At 31.6% G+C, this 26,044-nt stretch overlaps 1 protein-coding gene across 1 annotated transcript in view; it reads right to left on the bottom strand.

Moving 5' to 3' along the window:
- The window catches only part of LOC101898311 (protein sax-3), a 92,024-nt gene that overhangs the window by 28,349 nt on the left and 37,631 nt on the right, over positions 1-26,044 (bottom strand). The window contains exon 2 of the mRNA XM_011293109.3: positions 2,477-2,667. Within this exon, the coding sequence (XP_011291411.1) occupies positions 2,477-2,667 (191 nt within the window). The remainder of the gene's footprint in view (positions 1-2,476; positions 2,668-26,044) is intronic.

Below are 26,044 nucleotides of genomic sequence, written 5' to 3'. Positions count from 1 at the left end.
TTTTGGAGTGGTAAAATTTGATTAATATCTATGCAATAAGGAAAATTATTTCAGGAATTTCGTTTCAAAATAAAAATTACAATTTCGTTAACAATAAAACCCCTTTGATGTGCTACGCAGATAGATGGGCACGTGTTGATGTTTAAAATCTTATCACAAAATACAAATCTTTTTGAAATGTTGTTACAAATTGGCCAGAACAGCAGAAAGCTAGCCAACCGGACTACAATGGAGAGAATTTTTAATTAAATTTTATAATGAAATGAAAAGGAAGTAAGGTGGGAGGCAGGACAAATTTCAATATAATGGAAAGAAGAAAGATGATGGGTAAGGAGAAACAGATATGTGGGAATATTGTCCAAGTTAATTTAATTATTTAAATTTTGAATTGATTTTAATAGAAAAATTTGGAATGAAACATTAGAGTGTAAAAAAATGGTGAGAGAGTTTCAAATATATTAAAAATTGAGATCTATAAAAATAAATATGGAAGTGTTGCAATATTTTGGCCCTCATTGAAAGGAAACTGTATTTTATAATAATTCAAATGTTTTATTAATTTCAAAGGAAATTTACAATGAAACATTAGGGTGCATTATTCTCGTAAAAGAGTCCCAAATATATCCAAAATTAAGGTATGTGAAAACATGTTAGCAATTTTGTGACATTTTGAATCTGATTCAACAAAATACAAAATAATTGATCTACATCATCGTGACTTTTAAATACTAAAAAAACTCGATTTTATATTTTTAATTTTGCACATGTGTTACGGAAACGGAAATTCAAATTCATTGCAAATCATTCAAAGGACATTATTGACAAAAAACAAACGACTTCAAAACCCTGTCTTTTTTCATATACAAAAAAACCTATTCAAAATATGTATGAATGTTCATATCCGCATGTTTGTCTGTTTGTAAAAAAAAGTTCATCAGTCATGTGTTAATAATTTGTGGCCAACATACTTTGCGTTTGTCCGTTTGTATTCAGATGTTTGTGTGCCCTGATGTCTCTCGCCACGTTGTTTTATTATTGAAAAATATGTTTATAAATATAAACGCCATATAATTGCAATTTACATATTTTATATGAAATGTGTGCAATGTTTTTTGTGTTGTCGTTGGCGGCCCTAATGAAACAGCATGGCAAAAACATCTGTTAAATATGAGTATTTACGAAATGTTCTTTTCATTTCATTTGAATGCTAGTTTGTTGAGAGCAGCCGCGCCATTTGTTGTGTGGCCGTAATGGTTTTTTTTCTCGCACCGACCATACCCCTTTTGAAATGCGCGGCTTTATTGAAATTCATTCATTTCTTTGAAATTGTAAAACAATGATGAACAAATAGTTTGCTAATTGATATTTAATTTAATGGACATTTAGTGCAAATTGCCAGTGTGGTAAACTTGGGGGGCGAGGGGAACAAGTTTGCCTGAATGTGAATATTTATAAAGTTTGTGGCACGCGACAATTATTAAAAAATATTTAACAAATACAAAACATTACATAGAATAGTTTGTGGCTATATTTTTCGGGGGAGGTGTGTTGTACCTTTCAGCCCAAGGAAGAAATTTGGTTTGAAACATAAAAAATTTTCAGTGTGATTTCACGAACGGCCTAGTTTAATTAAACTATTCAGTGAATCGAAAATGTGTAAAATTAGGATTACAAGAACTATATATTAAAAGATTATTACAGGTTCGATTATACATGATGTTAGAACCATATGTAAAGTACATTTTTCACACTCCCCAGAATTTTTTAATCTTAAGGAAGTTTCTTATAGGACGCTATGCAAGTATCGCTATGAATAAATAAAATACAACTGTAAGATATGGCGTTAGTTTAAGTTTGAAAATTGTTAAATGCTCCCCAAAGTATGCAATGAAAATATAAAATATGAAAATTTCACTTAACATATGACTTTTACATAATGTACAGGGTGAGATAAGAAAACTGCAACCAACTTTAGACTGCTGTCATTTCTTAGCTACTCATCCGACAGCTGTTAAAATTATTCCAGCAACAGCTCATTATATTGTTTACAAGGTACAGAAGCATTTTGGTGAGAATTTTCCAGAAAATAAGTTATTTGTGATTTGGCTAGAAAACCATAAGTGACTATCGTTAGAGCACTCCAGCATTTAAATGTGAATAAATCATTTGTGTCTCGTACCATCGTTCGTCGCAACATAAGCAGAATTGGTTCGAAAAGTAAAGAAGCGACTTGATCGAAATCCGCGTAGCAGTGGCCTAAAAATGGCTCGTAAGCTGAACATATCGCAATATTCCATTCGGCAAATATTGAAAAACGAGCTCGGGGTAAAGCCATTGAAATTCCAAAAAGTGCAAGAACTTACACCGCACAAGAACAAAAATAGACCCAAAAGAGCTAAAGAGTTGCTTTGCTGCGCCGAAAGTGGTGAATAATATTCTTAGTCTAAAATCAAATTCCTTTTTCTACAAATCTTACCTTTAGAAAAAACAAATCCCCCGCTGGCATAACAATGCGATGAGAGCCGGAGTCCGTTTTCAATTCATTGCCATCCTTGAACCATTGTATCGATGGTGTTGGGGTGCCCTCGGCTTTGCAATTAAATGTAAATGGATCATTTTTTGGTACCACCATATCCTTGGGATGTTCAATAATGCGGGGATTTTGAGCTAAAAATAGAAAAAAATGAAGAAAAATTAATTATAATTTAAATATGGAAGAAGTAGGACAAAGAATTTGCTATGGTTTTTGGTAAGGAAACAATTTTTCAATTTTTTTCTCATGAGATATGATTCTGCTTTTGTTAAACATTAAAGTCACCCGCCCTCGGTAATCAAAGAATACCGCCATGGGATTTACAAAGATCATACAAGACAGCAGCATGGGAAGGTAGCTAAACAATGCTTGGAGAGAGAAAAAGAGAGTATGGCAAGGAAACAATGAAAATTGTAACAATGTTATTGTCATTATAAACATTTCACGCTATGACCGTATTGTGTCATAGCCTAGCAGCACAACCTGGTCATCATGATAATAGGAAAATAATATTGTATTGGAAGAGGCAAAACCATCATCACAGGAATTTTTCCCCGTATTCTGGTCTATTGTCTTGCCATGGCATGTCCTTTGCCTTATGGCTTCTTTTAAATCAGAGGTGGAGCAAAAAGCATATGCCTCGATTTTTCTCCTCTCAATATTGTGAACCTATCTATTCATTGTTATGGGTTCCTTCTTTCTTTTTTTCTATTAAATGAATGAAAATTATTGGATTACTTTTTGATATTTATGATAATTTGTTTTTATTTTATAGCAGGCCACAGGTTGGTTGCTTGACGACTAAAAAAAAGTTAGCAGACTATGCTAAACACAGTATCCATGCTCTGCCTCCTTGACTTGTTTCGACTGTTTTTTTGTACATCACTTATCGCTAACTACGTTTGGAAAAAATGAAGGTTCAATTGTGTTTAATCACCGTAAAAGTGATGTTAATGAATCTGTACAAAAAGATAAATTCTCATTGGAGGGATTTTGTTCAGATGCTGAGGTTCCTACCTTTTGGTCTGAGATTAAGGTTGGGGTGGGGGAAACAATTGGTGGTTTTCTGATATGTAGCATTTTCAACGTAATGATAGTGGGGGGGGGGGGAAATAAACACCTGGCTTTTACCATAATCTCCAATCAATTGGCGATTCTTTTTCGCCTTAAAATTAAGTTTAAAATTTATTTTTTTTTCACCTCAGGACATTATTTTCCTTTGGCTTAAAAATTGTAATTACAGCAGGATATTTATTTATTTTGAACATTTTCTCTACATTCGTTCTCGTGTTGTAGAAGCTAACCATTAAGGGACATTTTGTTCATTTAGCTTGGCATTGTCCTTTCTCAAGTCGTTAACGCCATTATTACCTCTTTCGCCTCCATGGCTGCAAAATGGTGTTTGCTTTTGCATTAGTTCTTTTTTAGCGGAAATTAAATTTCTGTTGAAGAGCAAAATTTATTGAAAACGGATAAATGAAGCCATCAATTGCACTGGCATTGGGCAAAAATAAAGGAGAGATAGAGATTCTCTGTTTAATTTATGGGTCGAAAAACCAAAAGTATAAAAGGAGGAAGATGTATAGATTCTCTTCTCTGTGGGTTGAGAATAGGAAAAATTTAATTAAGGAAGGAGGGAGTGAAAAAAACTATTGTAGCAATTTACTAAGTTTCTTGGTAGGACTCGATTTAAACCCCAGCAAAGAAAGGTCAAATTTTGGACCGGGGCCAACTGTATGATAGACCTATACCACTATAAGAGCTACAGATAACAAAAAAAAAAACGTTTTACTGGGAATTTATGTGAAGTAGATCTACCAACTATGAACCTATTTTGAATGCGTGTTATGGCTTTAGAGCAGCTATAATTTGGAATCCGAAAGAATTAATATCCAACTCTGAAGCGATTTCCACCCAATTTGACGGAGGCATTTGTACTTCTCGTACCAAATAACATTTCCGTAGAGTAAAGCCATATTTGACACTAGGCTGAATTGGATCGCATGTGAAAAAATCTACTCAATTTCGACAGTTATTTATCATTTCGTGCATAATATACCTGAAATCGGATAAAGATATTTTTAAAAGCTATATTCAAATATGAACCCATATCGATAAAATTTTTATGAGATTTATCGGATATCTTGTACCAATTATCATTATTGTAGAGGGCACATTGTGGAGTGTGGCGAATGTGAGGGATTTGAAAACAAATCGGTGTGCATCTGAACCGATTTTCACCAAATTTGAAATACTTGTTTTTAGGCCAAATTCTGTCATATGCATCAAAATCAACTCCATTTGGGGCCGATGCAATTTGACAGAGGTACTTATGAGCTTTGTCAGATATCTGGTATCAAATAGCATTGTTGTGGAGTGACTACTAGGAATGTGAGGGATCTAGATAAAATATCAGATATAGGGAATATAGTTTTATCTGAACCGATTTTCCCTTAATCTTACACACTTCTAGGCTTGATTCGATCGTATGTGCCAAAATCCACTCCTTTTGGACTAATATTAAAACTGTGGAGCACAATAAACGTGATTTTGGATAAGGATGTATATGGGAGTTAGATCTAAATCTGAATCGATCTCGATAAAATTTGGCAAATTGAAATATTTTGCCGAATATCCTTTCTATGCTGGAGCGATATTCAAATTTAAAACCCTTGGTTCTGAATTCGGTCGGATTTGCGAAATTGATCCCATTTAGAGGAATATTACACATATGGCGCCCAATCAAATTTAAATGGAATATGGGATTTTAATGGAATATGAATATATATTTGGTAGTCATATCTTTCACCAATTTCAATAGGATTCGTCGTTGTATCAATCGAGAGATTTGTGGGAAATTTCATCTCAGTTGGACCTGTAGATTGCTTTCAATAATACATGGATAGACAGATAGGTGGACATTCATAAATCTACTCAGAATGAGATTCTATGAAAATCGTCAAAAATGTGGCTTAGGGTATATAGGGGTGCACAATTATTAAGGACGAAATAGTAATTTCAATTTTTTATAAAAAACATACGGTTACTATTCAGGTGTTGGTGTTCTTTAATTGGTTTCAAGTTTAAGAACAACAAACCATGATACTGTTACCCTGAAATAAAAAACAATTGCCTTTCATAATTTTTTTTAATTTTTATTAGAAGTAATAATTGAAAATGATTTAGCGATTTACATCAATTTTTAATTTTTTTAATCTAAATAATCTCCATAACTTATTATCCCCTCAATTTAGGTCACCGAAAACCGTTTCCAATATTTCTCAATTCCCCTAAAAACTCTCTTGACAATCAAGGTCAAAATAATAAAAATTTCAATCACTTAAACCACAAAGAGAACAAGAATAACTTCTCGCTTTGCATTTTTCTAGCAAGCCGTTCCATAAAACCTCTCAACGGCTTTAAGATGATTTTGCTGCCCCACAACAACAAAAAACACTTCAACCATTAAAGGGAAACCAGAACAAGAACAACACATTTAAGTACATTTCATTTTTCGTTTTAAATATTTTAACAATCCCATAAATTTCACATTAGAATTATGTGCAAAAGTTTTGTTCGTGCCAAGAGAAACAAGCCATAACTACAATGCCAGGCCATTTGTTACAATAGAAACAACTTTGCATATTGGCCCTATGGCTGATTAGAAATTTACGTACACACACACACAGACTAAGAAAAAAGAAGACCAGGTCAGCAATTGGCCATAAGCGGAAAACTAAATAGTTTTCTACAATTCTAGTTCACAGCACAAGAACAAAAAAAAAGAGACAGGCAGGAAATAAAAACACAAAGATAAAACAAAAAAGAAAATAAGGTAACAAAAACAACAACAACAAATCGTATACTAAATAATCAACACAAAAACTAGAACAGAAAGATGCAAGGTAATGGAGGTCCATACATGAACGAGATCTGCGGAAAAAATTCAAAACTTCCCAAAATTTATTTTCCCTTAAATAAAGCTCTTAAAAATAATACAAATCACCATATATATATATATAAATGTATGTTAACAAGACATTGACTAGATGTATACAAAATATTGAAAAACACATAGAAAAGAATTGGGAAATTTAAGAAAACCACTTTATATTTCTGCCTTCAAGCATTGTGTAATTAACAAATAAATGCGATGAAAAGTGTTGTTAAATTTTCCAATGTTGTTGCTTAAAGAGTCTCAAGTGTTAAACAAATTGACATACAATTGACAGGCGGAAGTGTTTCGCAGAGTTGCGAGGGTGTGGGAAAAAGTGGGGAATTAAAAAAAAAAACAGAATGTGTTTGTGGGTGGTAATTGGGATGGGAAAAACTGAGTAAATTTATAATTAAAAAAAAAAACAAACATTAAATGAAAGCAAAAAAATAAAATATAAATTAATAAAAATAATTTAATTTTATAAAAAATTAATATAGAAAATTTGCAATTTACTTTTAATGACTGCCTAGGTCTGGGGTATCCCCCATTGGCCTACTCATATTATCCTACATTACAGAGAGTAATGTTTCTCAAAACGAAAGTCACAGCTTGGCAATTTTAAATTTCTTTTGACCACCACAAACAAACCGCCTCCTTCAAACCCATCCCATTGTCCCAAAACTCTTTTACCAAAGCAAACAAACTGCAATGTTTTACAGGTCTCATCTAGGGATATTGATCTTTTCTAAATGTCAACCGTACTAGGTAGTAGTGTTGTGTCAAAACACAAAACATTTCATTGTTTCACATCATTATGCCGAACATAAATCATCATCTACATACCTAACAACAACACCAACAACAGCATCAACATTTCATCGTGTATGCCAGCCTAACAATGTTTGAAAATCAACTCCCACAAATCTTAGCGCATTGTATGCATGACCAGAAGTAACATGGAAATACCTCTTTTTTCTTTGTCTGTTTGTTGTCCTTCTTTAGAATGTAGTTTTCATCGACATGTTCATCTTTCTCTCATTTTGTGACAACAACAGCAAAAAGTGTAGAAAAACCTGACACAACATTCATTTCAGAGTTAATATCTCTTGCTGCCGTCATTGTCGTCATCACCATCATCATCATCGTCGTCGGCATACAATGTTGCACATGCAAAAACGATTTCCTTTTGATGCTTAGGTATTGGCGGCATTCGATACCTTACTCTCTCTCTCGCTTCCCCCACCATAACAATGGGAAAACAATGAATTTGCACTTGTGTAGGCAATTCAGTTCTTTGGCATTGTTTGTTTTGTTTGCTTTCTTTGGCGAGTCAAGACAACAACCTCAATAGCCACCTCATGTATTCACCAACAGCATCAGTATTTTTGCTTAGTTGCCGTCAACAACATTATTGCATGCAACAAACAAACTGTCAACAAAGCCAGCAAGCAACCTCAACAGAGGAACTACCAAAAACACACCATCAGTCAGCCACTAGTCTTGTAAGTTGTCTGTCTATGCTATGCCATAATAGTGTTCTATGCAAAAATTGTAATGATATATCATCAGCGTTGTCATCATAGTTTTGTTAAAGATGCGCACACACACACACACACGAAATGTCAATTTAATTTAAAGTGAAGAGTACCAAAATGATGAAGGAGTTTGAGGCTATAATTGTATTAAAGGAAAGGAATTTGGATTAGATTAATAATTGCCTACGCTCAAGTGCACATATTTTGGTATAGAGGAAAATAAGGTAGTCGGAATAGATTTAAAACAAATAGAATATAAATAAAAATAACTATATTATAAAATAAAAATAGACAAAAACAATTCCATACTTTGGGTATGAGTTATTCATATTTTATATAAACAATAATTTAGATTTAAACAATAACTCTTTTATAAAGTAAAAAAGACAAAAACAGTTGCATACTTTAAGGATAAGTTCAGAAGTTTGCGGAATTCGTTTAATACAAGAAATAATCAAATTGCAGTAGAGTTAAGCTTTCACAAAGTTCCATTTCGAAACTATATAAGATGGATTGCACACTTTTAGGAGTGAGTTTTGGTATATTTAAAAATTGTATAGTCCTAGGTTTCTCAAATAAAAGGACTGAGTTTTATAACAAAATGAGGCGGAATTTGATGTAAATACAAAATAACGAAATCACAATAGGTTTATATTTTTACAAAAACCCCATTTTGGTACTAGAAAAAATTAATGGCATACCTTTAGGAGTTAATTTTGATATGTGTAAAAACGCTTTTCCGTTTCCCAAAAACAGGAATATTACAATAAATTACTTAATAATTGAAATTTTAATATAATTTAATATTTTTTCAATTTTTTATTATTTTTCATATTTATTTATATATTTTTTGTTATTTGTTATATTAATTTTAGGGCTTCTCTCGAAAATAAGATATTTTATGCTTCCATCTTATTGCTTCGGTAGTTATTAAATTTCATTAAGTTTTTCCATAAAATAATAACATCACAAAAAAAGCTTCACACAATCCTATTACACAACCAAAAGTCTTATTATAAGTCATGTTGCAAGTTAGTTGCTCTTCCCAACCAACTAATGTGATATAGGTTGCACAAAAATTGTTAAATAAATATTTAATGGTACATGAACTGAGAGAAATTATTTTGAGAGAAAATTGAAAAGATAGAACTGAACTCATTTTGAGAGAGAGAGAGAGCTGAAAAGTTGAAAATCTATTCAAAATGTTCGTGGAAAATAAATTCAAAAAATAATTATCAACACTTTCAAATACAATTTATCTGCCATGAAGATGTTATAACATTAGAGCATATCTTTAGGGATTTTAAATTTTGTGGATTTTAAATGTTTGAATGTCAATACTTAAAAGTTGAAAATGTAATAAAAATTTTTCATAAATTTTTGACCAGTGTATTAGTATTATTAGTAAATTTAGTCGTAGTTCAAAATTATGAAGAATATTAAAAGTTTTTCCTTCATTTAGAGAAGTTGTCTTAAAAAATCAGAACACACTTTTACAAAATAAAAATTGGATAAAAATTTTTTTCCACACATTTTCGGCCAGTGTATTAGTCTTTTTAGTGAATTTAGTTGTATTTCAATATTATTAAGAGAGTTAAAAGGCTTTATTATTTACAGAGATTGTCTTAAAAAAATAGAGAATACTTTTAGGCAACGTTTAAATCATAGTTTGTGAAATGTTCTTTTTCCAAAAAAAGACTAAAGCTTGAATTTACCTAAATTCAATTGGCCCTGATATTTTATTTGAATTATAAGTTTATTTTCTAAAGACCAAAGATTTAAAACTTCAAAGCATACATTTGGAATGGTATTATTATTAAAATTAAGTTTTAATCGACCAAAGGGTTGGACCTTAAACGGTTTCCAAAATATGATAGTGTTGCAGGGTAGCACGTGGTCGGCCCAGCACGACTATAGCATTTGCATGCTTGTTGATTTTATGTTTTTAGGCTAAAGTCCTTTGATTCTTTTAAAATTTTTCAACAAATTAAACTTCCCGAGCCATAAAATTCTACATTTTTCGATCCCAAAATGTTTCTTTCCAGTGTATAACTATTCTTGGTAATTTCTCTCCATTTTTCGAAAGTAAAACCACAAAACTGTAAAGTACAGAAAATACAATCACGCACCGAATTTCGTTGTTCTGTTTTTTTTTTTTTTTTCTTCAGCTGCTAAAGATTTTCCTTCTTCTTTGCGTTTGCCTTCTTGGTTTCGAGTGCATTACAAGAGTTCCTTTCATTTTGCTGCTACACACTACTAATTTGGAACTCGCAAAAATTACACCAACATGGTATTCAACAATGAAGATAATTAGACAGACATTATAACTAGTAGTCAGTCGTATATTTGTGAACGTAAACTACTTTATTTTTGCGGTTTCGTGGTGTGTCTGTAGATATTTGGGGCTTGTTGTTGCTGGTTGCAACAATGTATTCTAAGATGCCAAGCCGCATAGAAAATGGCAAAGCCGACAACTTAATGAACTTTTTGAGGTAGTGAAAGAAAGACTTAATGCTGGTAGCGGTAAGTGAAGGAGTATTATGAAGTTTGAAAAGGTTTCGAATTTAATTTTAATAAGTATATTTTATTAGAATTTTTTTATTTTATCTATTTGATAACACTTTCATATTTTAAAATATATGTAACCTAAAAGTATGCTTTAGATTTTATAAGACACAATTTCGTCGTAAAATTTATTTAAAACAGACATTTAAAAAATTACTATCAAGTATTTGGTATTAATAAATATATCCCTGACAGTAATAAAGAATTTCATTTCATTTATTTTTTTAAAAAAAAATTGAAGTTTGTAAAAAATTAATTTCCATGAAAAATTATAGTACACTTCTAGTAAAGTAAAATATAATTACATGAATGTTCAGACGAAATTCAAATCTAACAAAGGTATTTATGTCTTAAGCATTATAATCCTAATTGTATATCGTTGGGATTTATTTTTATTTTACAGGCATACTTTAAGGAAAATTTTCGAAAAATTTAAGTTAATAAAGAATAAATAATTTCCAAAAAATATGGCATACTTTTAAGAAAGTAAAGTCCTAATTAAATTTATATTTGTACCTTATGTGCAATTTTTCTAATTTTATATTTCATGGATTTAATTTACACCTAAATGTATGCTTTAAAATTTAATTCGATTAGTGTACAGTTTAAAATAAACTATTCCCCAATCACTTAAATGGCTTTAAATCTATTTTTCAAATATTTTGCTTTAAATACTTTCAATTTATTTACATTTCAATCTCAATTCAATGGAGTTGTGCGCTTTCAATTTTCTCTATCATGATTTTTTCCCAGCCATAGAAGTCTTCACCAGTGTTTGTTTGCTAAATACTTGTCATGAATTTTAATCAAGTTTATCACTGAAAAATCGTTTCGTTTTTTACACAGTTTACCACTATACATTTTGCAAATGAATTACTAAGCTCTGACAAAGTAAAATCGAGACAAGAGATAAAACAGCCAAAGCCAAAACGAAATAAATGTATGCATGGTGGTTTTGTCATATTCAATAATCCAGAAAGAAACAAAAAAATACGAAACGAAAAACAAAGGTAGAATTATCATTAAATCTAAGAAAACAGATACGGTGGCATAAGATGTCATAGAACACCCGGCTTTATGCAAAGCAAAAAAAATCAGTGATTGTAAAAAATGATAAACTATTAAAAAAAAGAGTCCGAATGAATGTTTTGCCGGTCTGTACATAACAGCTGTGACTAGAGTATTGATGGTTTTTTAGAGATATTGAATTCGTATATGTATTTTATTTGAGTAAGTTTAAAATGTGAACATCAAAAGCATGAGCAGTTTTTTACTTTCTCAATAATAAATTCAAAGGAACCAACACAACTCCCTCAATTTGTTTTTTTTTTTTTTCTTTTTCAAAGATAAACCTGTAGTCAAAGGATACGAGAAAACAACCATCATCCTTTAGGAAAAACAAAAACTATAATAATCTATCATCTCTTTCCCTTTTTTCCTTCATTTATCCCTATCAATGTGAACGATTTAGTTGTAAGACATTCAACTATTTTCCATTCGTAATTGTCATTATATATTCGAAGCCCCCAGCTATTTGTCTCATTAGCAGCCATTTGTGGTTTCCCTGTGTGCCTTTTTATGTCCAGTCGCGACACAGCAACCACAGAGCTAAAGGAAACAAACAGACGTGCCAAGCCAACAAAACAATAGAAATGAATTGTTATTTTTGTGATAATCTTCTTCGTTGGATACTGTTGCATACCTTAAGGGCTGACATTGGCCATAAACGTGAATTTGAAGTGAAACCCAAAACAAGAGAATCTAGAAACCATGAATTAATTTTCTTACAATTGTATTTCCCCCTGCTCAGGAATTATGAGGCAAAAGAACAAAAGGATATAAACAACAGAGGGAATAACAAAACCATTTAGCCCCTCAAGGCATTTGGCACATTATTAGTTTGGGTGCAGTACCGCAAGAGGAGTGAGGGTGACAAGAAACATAAGTTGATATTTTTTAGGGGGGAAATAAGAAAATGGATAACCTTTTCCTGGCATTAGAAGACTATTTTGACAAAACTAATCAGGTTTAAGAGGGAAAAAAGGCATATCCTTAATTTCTTGTTTAATATTCAAAAAACATATGTTTTCAACTCTCTTTACCCTTACCTTGTAAAGAACATTTTATGAAATTTCCCTGTGTTTTTTTTTTTTTGTTTGTTGTAGTTGTTGTTTAATTTAATAAGTCAAAACAATGCCCCGAAGGCAGATTACAATTAGTGTGTGTTTGTGTGGAAAAAGGTGCCCGAAAGTAGGCACTGGCCAGTGGCAATAAATATTAAATATGCCTGGCATGTTTCATAGACAGGTTGATTAAATCATTATGTCTTGTCTTAATTTTCAGCAAGGAATTATAATGAGCAAAATGCCAATAGAGAATAAAACTCCAAAACTTTAACAATAAAAAAAGCTTTAATATTTTCTATTTGGGCAGAAATATTGAAGTAGATTTCCCAATTGAAATATAACAAATTAAATAAAAAAAGTTATCTCCAAGTTAGCCAAAGAAGTTGAAATTTAAACAAATTAATTTTCTGTGGACTTTTTTAAAAGTTTTTGTTTTTATTGTTGTGTCTGAAAAACACTTTTTTGGTTAATGGCTTGTTTACATTTCATGGAATATTAAATAATTATCATATTAATGACTCCCAAAAGTATGCTTTATTTGTGGGGCCAGACAAAATGGTCATGGGAATATGAACTCGGCAGGAGTTAAAGATTATGGCAAGTATTTAAAGAAAGGAAAAAAAAACACAATAGAAAGGAAATACTTTTGGAGAATTAAATTAAGTAACTCGTAAATCTAGAAGTTTGAGCGTCAAACATAAAGAAATTGAAGGCGACTTCTGATTCGAATGTAAGAAAAAGGCATTACATTTGAACTTTTGGAAAATATGAAGATTTTTTAAAATAATAACTACAAAAATGTTACTTTGGGTTTTGACAGAGGCCCTATATCTACTTCCTTAGTTGTGCTGACAGGTATTCAAAAAAAAAAAATAACTACACACAAAAGTTGTTCATTTTACCCGCAAAATATTGTCACATGGCCATCCAAAATACTAGGCTTCTGTCCTGTCCTAAACTCTAACTCGTGGGAAAATTCGAGCCGATTGGCCTTTAATTGTGACCTGTAGAGCAACTGGAAAATCAGAAATTTTTTCTATTATTGGTCCTTTTATATTTCGAAAATTTTCAAAAATAATAGGCTTATACTCTAGCCCTTACCCAACGCACAAGAAAAATTCCATGCGATTTTATTCATTTCTACAAAAAGGCCATTATTAATTGGTGAGAATTTTCGAAATCAGTCTAGCCGCTCTTGCGTTAAAAGAGTAGAGATTAATATTATTTTCCTTAATTTTTGATCGTATAAAAAAACTAAAAGAGCGCTCGACAAGAGTAGAATCTGCCACTTTTTGAACGACTTTTGCTCCCACTCTAAAATGAACAAGGCATACTCATCCTATTTCAAGCAAAACCAAAAAATATTTTTTTTTACAATCTGAGGATTGCTCCCGCTCGACTCCCGTGGTCTGTTCCTGAGATATAAAAAATCACCCTAAATGGATATTTTAATACAAATTATCATAAAGTCTTATAAACGAAATTATTATAGGCATAATTACCAATTTATTATTCAAAAATAATGAGATCTAAAATTTTTATTGGTGGCTTAAAAATATGCCACAAAAATTTGATTTCATGAAAATTTTGTATTTTTTCAAGTTTTTTTTTTTTTTTTTAAATTTTGTATGCAACCCTAATGATCCAATAACGTTGCATAAAATGAACATCACATATACATATATTTATTTTTTTATTTATTTATTTTTTTTTTTTTTTTGGTCATTGCCATTATCAAGGGAATCCATGAATTATGAATGTCCAACGAGTTTGAGAGGAATACAATATGACTTCGTTACACAAAAGCCTCAAACAGATTATTATCAAAAATATACAGAAGAAAGACCAGAACATCAACCATAAAGTAGTGAATAGCAGCAGTTTTGATGATGGGTCAGAAAGAAAAAAATATGAAAATACCAAAAAACAAAACTCAAAATAGAAAAAAGTCAAAATATTCATGGGCAAAAATGTGCACAGATGCCATCTATTGATTTCGATTTATGGTCACATATACAGACACACATATTCACACAACATATTTTGTATAATGGAAACAGGGAAAATGAGCCCTTTTCTGGTTTATTTTTTTTATTTTTTTTCATTTTTTTCCATAACAATAAAGAGGGTAGCTAAAACATTAGGTATTTGAATGTGAAATAAATTCAATTAACAAAGAACATTCAATGAAATCCCTTACACAAAATTCTTATGAATTTCAAATAAGTTATTTTGCAACAAAATATACGAAATTATTTTTTTTAGGACAACAGTTTTACTTGGTTCCAGCATTCGGCGGCATTTTAAGGCTCCTGCACAAAAGGCGGCAGCTGTATTGTGTGTATTGAATTTTCAATGTCATATACTTGGCCATTAATGCCCATTTATGGTGGGGGTCAAAATTGTACCCTTAAGGCTATGTGTGCATGTGTAATGTATGCGATAATGTCTTGGTTTTCTGTTGAGCAAAGCAAATGCTTTATTACGCTGCTTACAATCCAAAGGGGACAGTTTAGATCCTCAAGTAAAGATTATTTTTGCTGCTTCTCCAGACATTCAATGAATGATGATTGATTTCATGGCATTTGTAAGAGATTTCAATCAACTCCATAACACAAAACAATAGCTGGCTGGCGTTGGTTTTGGGTATGAGTATGGGTTTCAGTATGGGTTTCAGGATATGAGATAACATTGAAACCAGGGTTGCTAACCGTTTAACTTAAGTCATAAAACAGCATACTGTGTGACATGTTCTATGCTGTGTCCAGTCCAGCCACTGCCAGTTAGTGCCGGGGGTTTTTGTTGTGAGTATTTTAACATAACTTTTGCCACATTTGACATATTGAAGAGTTATGAGTTTGTAGTCAAGAATTAACGATTAACATCAAAACACACAGACGCACAAGCACACATGATATGAAAAAGGAAATATCAAAATGCAAGAAGGGAAATCAAGCGGAATATATGCGAATAAATAATAACAGGGTTGTCTCTTAATTGCTTGAAAAATGTTCATAAACATTTTTTGTTCTCACATTTTTGTGAAAGGGGGAGAGAGGGGATACTGAAATTGATTAAAACCCCAAAAATAAAATCCTTTTTACTTTTGAAATTTACTTGTGCCCTCGAGGGCCTTAAATTGTTTTGGGCCAAAGAATTTCATTTTAGCAACATGTAATTAAGTTATTAAACTTGAATGAACATCAGCATATAATATTCACTTAATAACTGTTAGACATGCGGACCAAACAGCAAGGCCGACAGACAAACATTGATGAGACGAAGAAACGAAATGCACTGAGGAAAGGGAAACAATGTGTAAAGGAAGAAAACAAATTACAATCAAAACATGTTAATTGGTTTAGAAGGGATTTTTGAGATTTCACAAGAAAGCAATTATAAATTCTAATAATAATAATTAAAAAAAAGGGAATTAAGTTGATCTTAGATGTTATTAAGTTTATTGAAAAATTCAAAAAAATATGTCTTGGGAATCTAAAATATTTAACAATTAAAATAAGATATGAAAATTGCGCCAAAACAATTTTAATTAAATAGATAATGTGTTGTTCAGTGTAAATACTCGCAAAAGTATGCTAAAGTCTTAAAATAATAAATACTTAATAAACAGTTTATACATTTTGTCATAGTGTTAGTTATTTAGATATCTTACTTAATTAAGAAAACTACTCAAATTATACTATGAATAATATGCAATATAACTTGAATACTCCCCAAAGTATGCTAATTTTTTAAATAATGAGCAATTTCACAGAATAATGAGGAATTCCAATATTGATTGTCTTTTTATTGAAGTATTAAAATTATTTCTGTGTGAGTAACAACTCCTGTTGTACAAATCCTTAAAAGCCTACTTTAAAATTGATACATTAAGGAATAATATTTAATTTAAATTATATAATCCAAAATGTATGCTATGAACTGAAAACAAACTATTTCAAGGAGCAAATAGGGTAAAAGGTAAAATTCTATAAAACACTAAAGCTCAAATCGCTGTGAGCCACAAATCAAGTCCTTAAAGACCCAAAAATTGAAAAGAAAATGTTTCTAAAAAATAAGATATTTTAATATTTTGAAATGAATTTATTATCTTTAAAACAACTAAATTGAAGGCTTTCAGTGATCATGCCATTTTATTCACTGAAAATTTTGTTTGTTTGTTTCGTGAACCTTAAAGGTATGCAATATTTTTCCCCTACTCTTCATTTTATGCAAGACCTAAAAATATACTATTTTATGTCTCTTTGTATTGTAAAGCATAAATTCCAGGCTGAACCTTCTCAAAACGAATCGTCTCAATATCAAAACAATACCAAAAATCATAAAGAAATTTTGCTAAATACGCATTTCCCATCATCGTTATCGTCAAAATCCCATAGATACAAAATTTTTTTTCCCATTTCGTTATTTATGACTCATAGTTTTTGGTGGTCAGAAAATCCCCAGAAAAACGCCACCAAATCTATGTCATAAAAAATAGATACTGGCGGTAGATGAGGCGAACAAACAAAAAAGGCCCAGAAACTAACAAAGTCTGAAAGATGCCACATTTAATAACATTTTACCCCAAACATTGATTAAATTGAGCATATAAAAAATGCATTAAGACCATATGAGAAAAAAAGCGAGCACACAACAACGACAACAACAAAATCACATTGAAGATGAGAACGGCGACGAATTGACTTTGCAACACCACATTATGTATGAACGACTGTCATACAGAATGTATTAGCGTATGTTGAGTTCATTTTTTGTTCAGCTCTATGTGACTGATGTGCTTTAACAAAACCTAGTGAATATCTTGCCAGAATTCTTTAATAAAAAAATAATAAAAAACAGGAACAACAACAACACAAAAACAATGAAACTACAAATAAACTAATACAAAGATCCCCTCTACACCGTGTAGTATGTCTCTAATGATGATTGTAATACATGAAGCATGATGCCCAACATCAAAAGCTGGAGGAGGAGGCGCCGCCTGAAGAGAGGGAAAAATGAAAGAAACACATGTAGCAGATCTTTGACTGCTATTTGTTAGTTTGATTTAGTGGCCGCAATAATTTCATTTTGTTCTTCTTGTTTTTTTGTTGTTGTTTTCTATTCTATAACTGCTTCTGCTGGTGATTTTCCTGTTCTATGGCAAAGGTTCGCTTGCCATATCGGAAATATGAAATGTTATTACGTTCTGTTCTTATGGAGCATGAGAGGAATACTTGTAGGCCATACGCTTGCAAGTGTGCCTGCTTGCCTGCCAGTGAGTGTGAGTATTTGCCTTTTGTAATTCAATTTAATGATACTTCAATTTGTTCTTTAAGTTGTTGATTGTTTGTAGCAGATTCTTGTGGTTGGTTTTTGTGTTTTTTTTTTTTCATTTTTTGTTTGCGGTGCCTTGGTTTTTGTTTCGTATGTTTTTTTTTTATGGAATGAATTATATTTGAAGGAATATGACTTTTATTGGATCACTGAAGTGGATATGAAATATTATGCGGGCTGTTAGATGAAACAAACCATTGAAATTTATATTGAGGTTTTGCGATTAAGAGCAATTAAAGGTTGAATTAAACCTTGAAACACAGTATGTGCTTTACTCCCATTAATATGCAACAAAAAATAAAACGAAAAAACTAAAAGGACACGATGCAGGCGAGGGAAGTTATGAACAAATATCAATTATAATCTCCCAGAAATCTGCATTATTTCTCACAGTTGGCGGAAATTATATTAAGTTATTGAGTATTTTCAAGCATAGAAATTCAGAACACAGAATTCTATTTCAAAAAAAAAAAAAAAAGAAAAAAAAACACTACAAATACTTCCAATTCCGGAAAACTGATCCTAAAAGTATGCAACAATTATAGTTTGAAAACAGTTCTGCTAAAAACTCAAATATCCATACCTAAAAATATGCAACAATTTTAAAATATATGCTACGAAAGTATGGTTCATGAAACCTCATTCAATCACAAATATTTATTTATAATCCTAAAAGTATACACTGCATTAATAACAATAGTATATATAAACTAATAATGTGTTTCTATTTCATATAATGATTTATCCAATCACTCAACAGTGATTTCCATCTCCAATCATTCACTAATTACAATACTTAATATATTATATAATAAAATGCTTGTCCTAGTTACTCACTTTTTTCCTTAAAAGTATGCAATAATTACTTTTTGCCACTAATTGGAGAGCAGAGTAAACATTTTTAAAATTGAAAATTTTCTAATGTGAAAAACAGTGCACTTCAAAGGACATAAAAGCTCATCAATTTTCACTTCCTAAAAGTAGGCACTAGTTGTTTCTATTTATGAAAAAGAAATCGGTTTCATATGACATATTGAAGACAGATGTGAATAAATGTAGGCTAGGTTTCCGTAAATGAGCTATTGAACCCAGAAAAAAGGAGAGCATGCACAAACGTATACCAATCAATAATCTGGTAATCCTGCTACTATACTTTTCTCTGGAAAATTTTCGAAACCCAAACAAATCAAGCTTCAAAGTAAAAATTAAACAATAACACATTTTTTCCTGAAAATATGCACCACTTTTTAATTCTTAATAATTGAAGCCAGACCGGCCCTTTAATAATGTCACAAATATGGCTAAAACACTAAATTCAGGCAGATTTTGAACAGAGACTAAAGCATTAATCTAAAGAAAATCGAATTCAATACAAATAAAATGAAACAATTATGCATTTCCCCTAAAATAATGCACTCGCAGGGGTTCTTGTTAAGTTATAACAAAAACTCCTGCTTTTTCCTTCCCTTAGAGGCTGCTCTGTGAAAAAACAACAATTTATTAAATATTGCATCTTAAAGTATGCCACAAAATATTATTACATGATATCCCTAAAAGTATACCACATATAGAACTTAAATCAATCATCCATCATTGTATATTGGTTTATAAGGATTTTGCTGCCAGTCCCCATCATGTCATGACATTGTAGCCTACTTTCGGGCTGACAAGGATCTATAAAAAAAAAACTAATACCAACAAAATCAATTACGTCTCCACATTTTTCTGTCTTATTGTTTGTCTTTGCCATTTTAGTTCCCCACAATGGCATGCATGCATCCTTTCATCTCGGTATTTGTTTCAAAAGTCAAATAAACCATATAACATTTGACTTGATTTAAGGCAAAAGCAAACAATAGTTACAACAACAACGTGAAGATTTTCAGCTGCACTAGCAAGTACAATAATAACAAAACTTAGCGACAAAGCTGTTGCCTTTCAAAAGCCGCTAGCAAAAATCAATGCAAAATTATTTACAATGAGAAGTAAAGCAAAAAAAAAACTAAATTGCATTCGAAAACAATGCGAATATTGGGGAAATAACATGCCAAGATACCATAAAGCATCATGTGTTGCCTACCCCTACCTCCTCTCCTCCTCTACCATTCTCCGGCATTTGTAATGCACAAAAATGCCTAAACATATTTCAAAAACATACATATTTCAGGCATTTGTTGGCGTTCGACGGCCGAACAACAGTTTTAACTTAAACAACAAACAAAAGAGGCATAAGTTTTCGTATGATTTCTCATTGTTGTTGTTCTTTCTTCTGGCAAGGCTTATTGTTTTTTCGACATGGAGGTTGTTTGAAAAGACATGAAATTCTGCATGCATTCTGCATTGCACACCACAATAACTCGATGGTGGTGCATGCTGAGGTTTTGGGGGGTGCCGATACCGATGCTGCTGCTGTTCTTGTTAAGTTGATAATCATGTAAAAATAAATCACATTTTCGCTTCCTTTTTTCCCGAGATACAAAAGTACAAAGGCATGGCGGCACAAAGTTTTGGGCCATATACCATACATTTGTTGTATGCCTTTGAGTTTGTCTATGGAGGATCTTTTAAGGCAAATATTTGCCATCATCTTGAAAGATGGAAAAAGGGTTCTTTAAAACAATATCTAAGGCTAAATAGTTGGCTTTTAAGCACTTATTGGCATCATTTATGTATTACCGCACGGAAATAATCCAGCATTAGCAGGGCTCATGTGGTTGGATGAACCCGAAAAAAAACTCCATTAGTTTTGAAAGCAAAAATTGTTTGTAAATATGCATTAATTTTGTTGTTGGGTTATTTTTCATTTTTTTTGTTTCGCTAAGTTCTTTTGCCCACATAGCTAGCTAACTCTTCGCAAGCTAGGATGCAACAAAAAAATTGAACCACACACGTGTAGATTTAAAAATCATGTATTATGGACTCATGCATACATTCAATTAGTGTTATTTGCTTTGTTGGCCCGTAAGAGTCGTCGTCCACATCACAACTATTATGGACTACGACGACGCAGCACCACCACCTACAGGCACCAATTTGGTTTGCGTTTTTTTTTTTTTTTGCTTTATTTTTTTTTTCTCCATCATAGTTGTATGTTATATTCACTACAAAAGCTGCCGGGCAATGTTGCCTGCTGCAACAATCAAAAGCAGCAAACGGAAAAAAAAATTCGACTCCTTATATGGCTCCCGGTCTGAGCATGAGTGAATGTTTCCGACTCCATGCCAAAAGGCAGTATACCGCCTAAAAAAAGCCCACCGCCGAAAGAGAGGGAGATACACATGGCTCAATAACAGTTTTTAAGTCAATTGTAATGTGCGTAGTAGTTAGTTATACATTGATGCTATTAGCGTGGTTGTATTGCGTTGGTTTCTTAGGCGGATTGGCAAGACACTTGTGGGGTAATGCCAACAATGTCGTACAAAAATTACTTATTTAAGGCAAAAAAATGCATAATGTAAAGAGTAATTAAAATTGCAACCTTACGTTGGGCGCCAATTCTTAATAACAATAAAAATATGTTGAAAACATTTATAAAAAAAATTGGAAAAAAATAGATTTGTGCCAATTTAAAAGATTTGAAAGGAGCCTTGGTAAAATGTTGTGGGCTCTCCTATGGAAAACTATTAAAAATTATGCAAAGAAATTTTGGATCAAGACTCGCATATCTCAAGGTAACTCCTATTCTCGGGTTTGGTACAGAATTTTTGAGTTAGATTTTCTTAAAAGAAAATGAGTAATACGAACATTACGAGAGAGGTATTTAGGCTGTAAGAGGATTTTTTTATTAAACCAAAAGGGCTGTGAGTGCCCTTATCTTGGTGAGATAAGACATTTAATGAAAGAGAATTGCTCTCATGATGTTAATGTCCCTAAACCAGACCCAGAGTGACCAAAGAGTGTATGGATGTACGTTTAAATGAGTTTTAAAATTGAGAAAGTTTTAACTGAGCCAAATTTTCTTAAATTAATGTGAATGTGAGTATTATTTTTATTTATTTAGGCTGTGAGAGAAAACATTCTTTATTAAATCAGCGCCCGTGGGCACTTGAAGAGAGAAGATATATAATATCAGTTATGTGTGTGTTTATGCGACGCATTACAACACTCAATAATAATCGACAATCATTACGTTATTGTCCCTGAATCAGGTCCAAAGTGACCAAAAACAGTATGGATGGTTTGAATGCAAAAAGAGGGAGATTTTCTCTCACAATGTTCATATCTCTGAATTTTAATTTTTTTTCAGGCTTGAGAGAGCTTTTCTTGATCACCAATTTTTAAACTTTAAAATTAATGCGAACATTATTTAGACTTACTTAGGCTGTGATAGAAAACATTATTTATTAATCAGCGCACTTGGTGAAAGAAAATATAAAATAACAGTTCTGTGCGTGTTTTCGCCACCAAAACCTTTTCTAATGTTTACAGTTTTAGCTACGAATTAATTGCAACATTTGATATTATTTAAAAGAGAGAGAGGGAAAATTACTCTGTTTATGTTAGTGTCTCTGAATCAGACACAGAGTGACCAAGAGGAGTGTGGATGGAAGTTTGAATACAGAGAAAAGGAGATTTTCTCACAAGTAATCATTTCACTGAGTTTAAAAGTTACTAAGGGTTCATAATATTTCTTTCGAAATGCTTTTAAGAGATCTATTTAGGAAGAAAGGAAGATTCATTGTTTGTTATTAAATCAGCGAATACAAAAATGGTGCCCGTGGTCTCTTGGTGAGAGAAAGCATAAAATATAAGTTCTGCGCCAGCTTTTGTACCTAATTTTTTTATAATTTTCTAGGATGTTTAAAACACCTAGGATGTTTAAAAACACTAAAACTTTGGAAACAGTCCCCTCGTACACAATTGGACACTTGTAAAACACTGGGATTTGAAAAAAAAAAAATAAAAAACAGAAGCGAAGATTTAGAGAGGCACGAAAAGAGAATCTTGAAAGAGACAATTCATGGAAAATGTATTTCCAATAGGAAAAGGTTATAGTACAAGAATTCATTTGAGACAGACAGAACGTAGTTTAATATTCTCCTCCTATTTTTATTGGGGAACATTCGGAAATTCTTCAAAACATACTCTTATATCATTCACAAAGGCAAAATAATCTAAATTTTAAGAAGTCATAAAAATTTGATTTAGTAACAATTATTGCGCCCAAGGCATTTTTAAAGGAACTTTTTGTATTACAGGCATTTGTATCTTTGCACAGCGATAAGGAAATCCCATAATCAACTTTTTTTAAGCAAGTCAAAAACACGTTTGCTCCTATTGTAAATATGGTGCTTAATATATTTTGGTCCAGTACTCGGAGGTACTAACCATACCAGCAAAAGATAATGCCAAAAATCGCTACACCTTACAACACATTCATTTGGCTCGGGATCATATAAGCCCATATTTTTCCCCATTTCCCCCAATTTCTATACCTCTTCTGTTCAAACAACAAGAGACTTGTATGAGACATACAGTATTTGCTCTCATTTTTTTTGTACATATCTGTCTGCTGTTAGGCCATGGCTACTTTGCTGTGGATTTTGTGAACCTTTTTACATGAGTTTTTTTGCAGTTCTCTTTTCATTGGTGTAGTTCACCGCATCGCATCATATAGGCAGTGTACAGGTAGTGATTTTCATTCATTTGGCATAATTTCAACTGCAATTTTGTGTGCATATTTGCCTAGTGGCTAATAAATTACATATATACAGACGTTTTTTTTTTTCAATGTATGATAGTGGACGGTATGGGGTAGCAGTTTTTTTCTGTGCGATTGTTTGTGTTTGTTTGCTTTGTATGTTATTTTTTCATTTAATTATTAATTATGTGTTAACCTAAATAAACAGAAATATATATGTGCAGAGTATTGCACTCTTGGCTATGAAAAGATGTATGGATGTGGGCATTTGTGTTTTTTTTTTTTGTTGGCGACACATATTATTATGGTCTGCCTACCAGCCAGCCTGTCAACCGGACTTCATGGGTGTCATTACAATGTAAAGATCCATAAATTCATTAAAAGCATTGTAAACAAAGGTGTAATTTTTTCATTTTTCAATACAGATTTTCTTTTGTCTTAAAGGTATACCATATATTTTTTATATGTACAAAGGCCACAAAAAGTAATCTTTTGTGTTATTGATTTTCGTAATAGACTACCAAATTGTGTATGTTTTCCCATTTATAATATATAAGAAAGTAAGTCAGTCAGCCAACCAGCTCCTTAAGAGCTCTTTTGTTTGTTTAGCCAAGATTGATGTTCGAAATTTTTTAAAGACATTGAGTTTTGTTGTTTTTGTTCCCCCGAAAAGAAAAAAAAAAACAATCACTCTTGTATAGGACAATGAATAAATTGGTATGTGTGTGACACTGTGTCTTTTTGAATTAATAGAAATCCACTTATTCACTGTGTGTTAAATTTATAACGATGAAAAAATGGAGAGGGCGTCACATAGGGAACTACATATGTATTCCATCATTTTGTCGTTGTTTCCATGCCCATTCCTTTGAATTTTTATGTAAATGATTGGTGGCTTGATTAAGTGTTACTAATTTGTAATAGCCAATATTCCGTTGGTTTGTTTGTTTGACTTCTGCTGTGAACTCTTGTGGTTGTATTTAAGAAACAACACTTGAGGCTACCTTTGGCTGCCGTTGTAGGTTGTAGCGTGACATATTGTTATTCCATAAAGTTAAGAAACTAAGTCGTATAGGAGAGAAAAAATTGCTTTATAATGAATTGATTTTTATTTCAATTCATTCAAACGGAATCACGTTTTGTCAATGTTTTGAAGTTGTGTGTTTTTTTTTTTTTTGTTTTATCTTCTATAAATAGTTTGATAGATTGCTAAATTAAATGTATTTGTCATAACCCAATTCCCAGAAATTTAATGTTGTCTAACATGATTAGGTGATATTTCAGAGAATTTTCGAGAAAAAATACTATTTCAGAATCTTGCTAAACTATGGCAGCTGCTAAACTATGCAGAAATGTATAGCCAATAATTAAAAATTGGGCAATTTTTAAAATAATATTTAAATTATTTGTCATGCAATGGCGCCTAAAATTGGGCTATAGATTCTATGTTATATCATAAGCTCTTAATTTTAAATGCTAATGATGACCCCCGAATTGGGGTCTACATATCTCACATTAGATGCTGTGTTGTAAAGTAAACACCAGAAGAGATTTCAATGTCGAAACCCTTTAACAATATTTCAATTTTAAAATTTATAAGAATTTTAACATTTTAATTTTAAAATTTTGGCGCCCAAACAGGAGTAACGACTCCTATATCAACTGTTTTAGTCTAAAGTTCATTATTGGAAGAGAATTTTATATTCAAGATTACAAATAAGACTTGAAAGGCTTTATAGGCAGATTTTATGATAAGAAATGGCGCCCAACGTGGGAATTCGCAAATATTTAAATAACATCAATTTAAAGAATTAGAAATCAGAAGATTTTATAATATCAGAAGAGGTTGAATATTGAAAATCGTAAAAAAAACTTATTTTATTACAAAATGGCGCCCAATGCATAGCTACATTCAAACATTTCAAAAGTTTGGGGTCTCAAAAGAAATCAGATTTTTTTTTTAATTTTAAATCTTGGCGCCCAAACTGGGATGACTATTTCCACTCTAAAGCTCATTAGTGAAAGAAAATTTAATAATCAATATTAAAAATAAGACTTTAAATGTATCATTGGCAGATTTTATTATAACAAATGGCGCCAAACGTAAGAATTCACAATTTTTTTTAATTTGTTAAATTTAAAGAATTCGAAGTGAAAAAGTTATGTAGTGCCTAGCCTGGAAGTAAAATTAATATTAGAAGTGTTTTCAATGTAGAAAATTTTAAAAAATATATATTATTACAAAATGGCGCCCAATGCGAAACTACATTCAAATATTTCACATATTTGGAGTCTGAAAAGAAATCGTTCTCAATAGTATTATAATATTTATGACATTTTATTTTCATATATATAATTTCAATAAAT

Source organism: Musca domestica, unplaced genomic scaffold, assembly GCF_030504385.1.
Source record: "Musca domestica strain aabys unplaced genomic scaffold, Musca_domestica.polishedcontigs.V.1.1 3, whole genome shotgun sequence".
In the NCBI taxonomy this organism is placed as follows: domain Eukaryota; kingdom Metazoa; phylum Arthropoda; class Insecta; order Diptera; family Muscidae; genus Musca; species Musca domestica.
The sequence above is the reverse complement of the archived record's forward strand: the minus strand, read 5'-3'. Positions and strand labels throughout refer to the sequence as shown.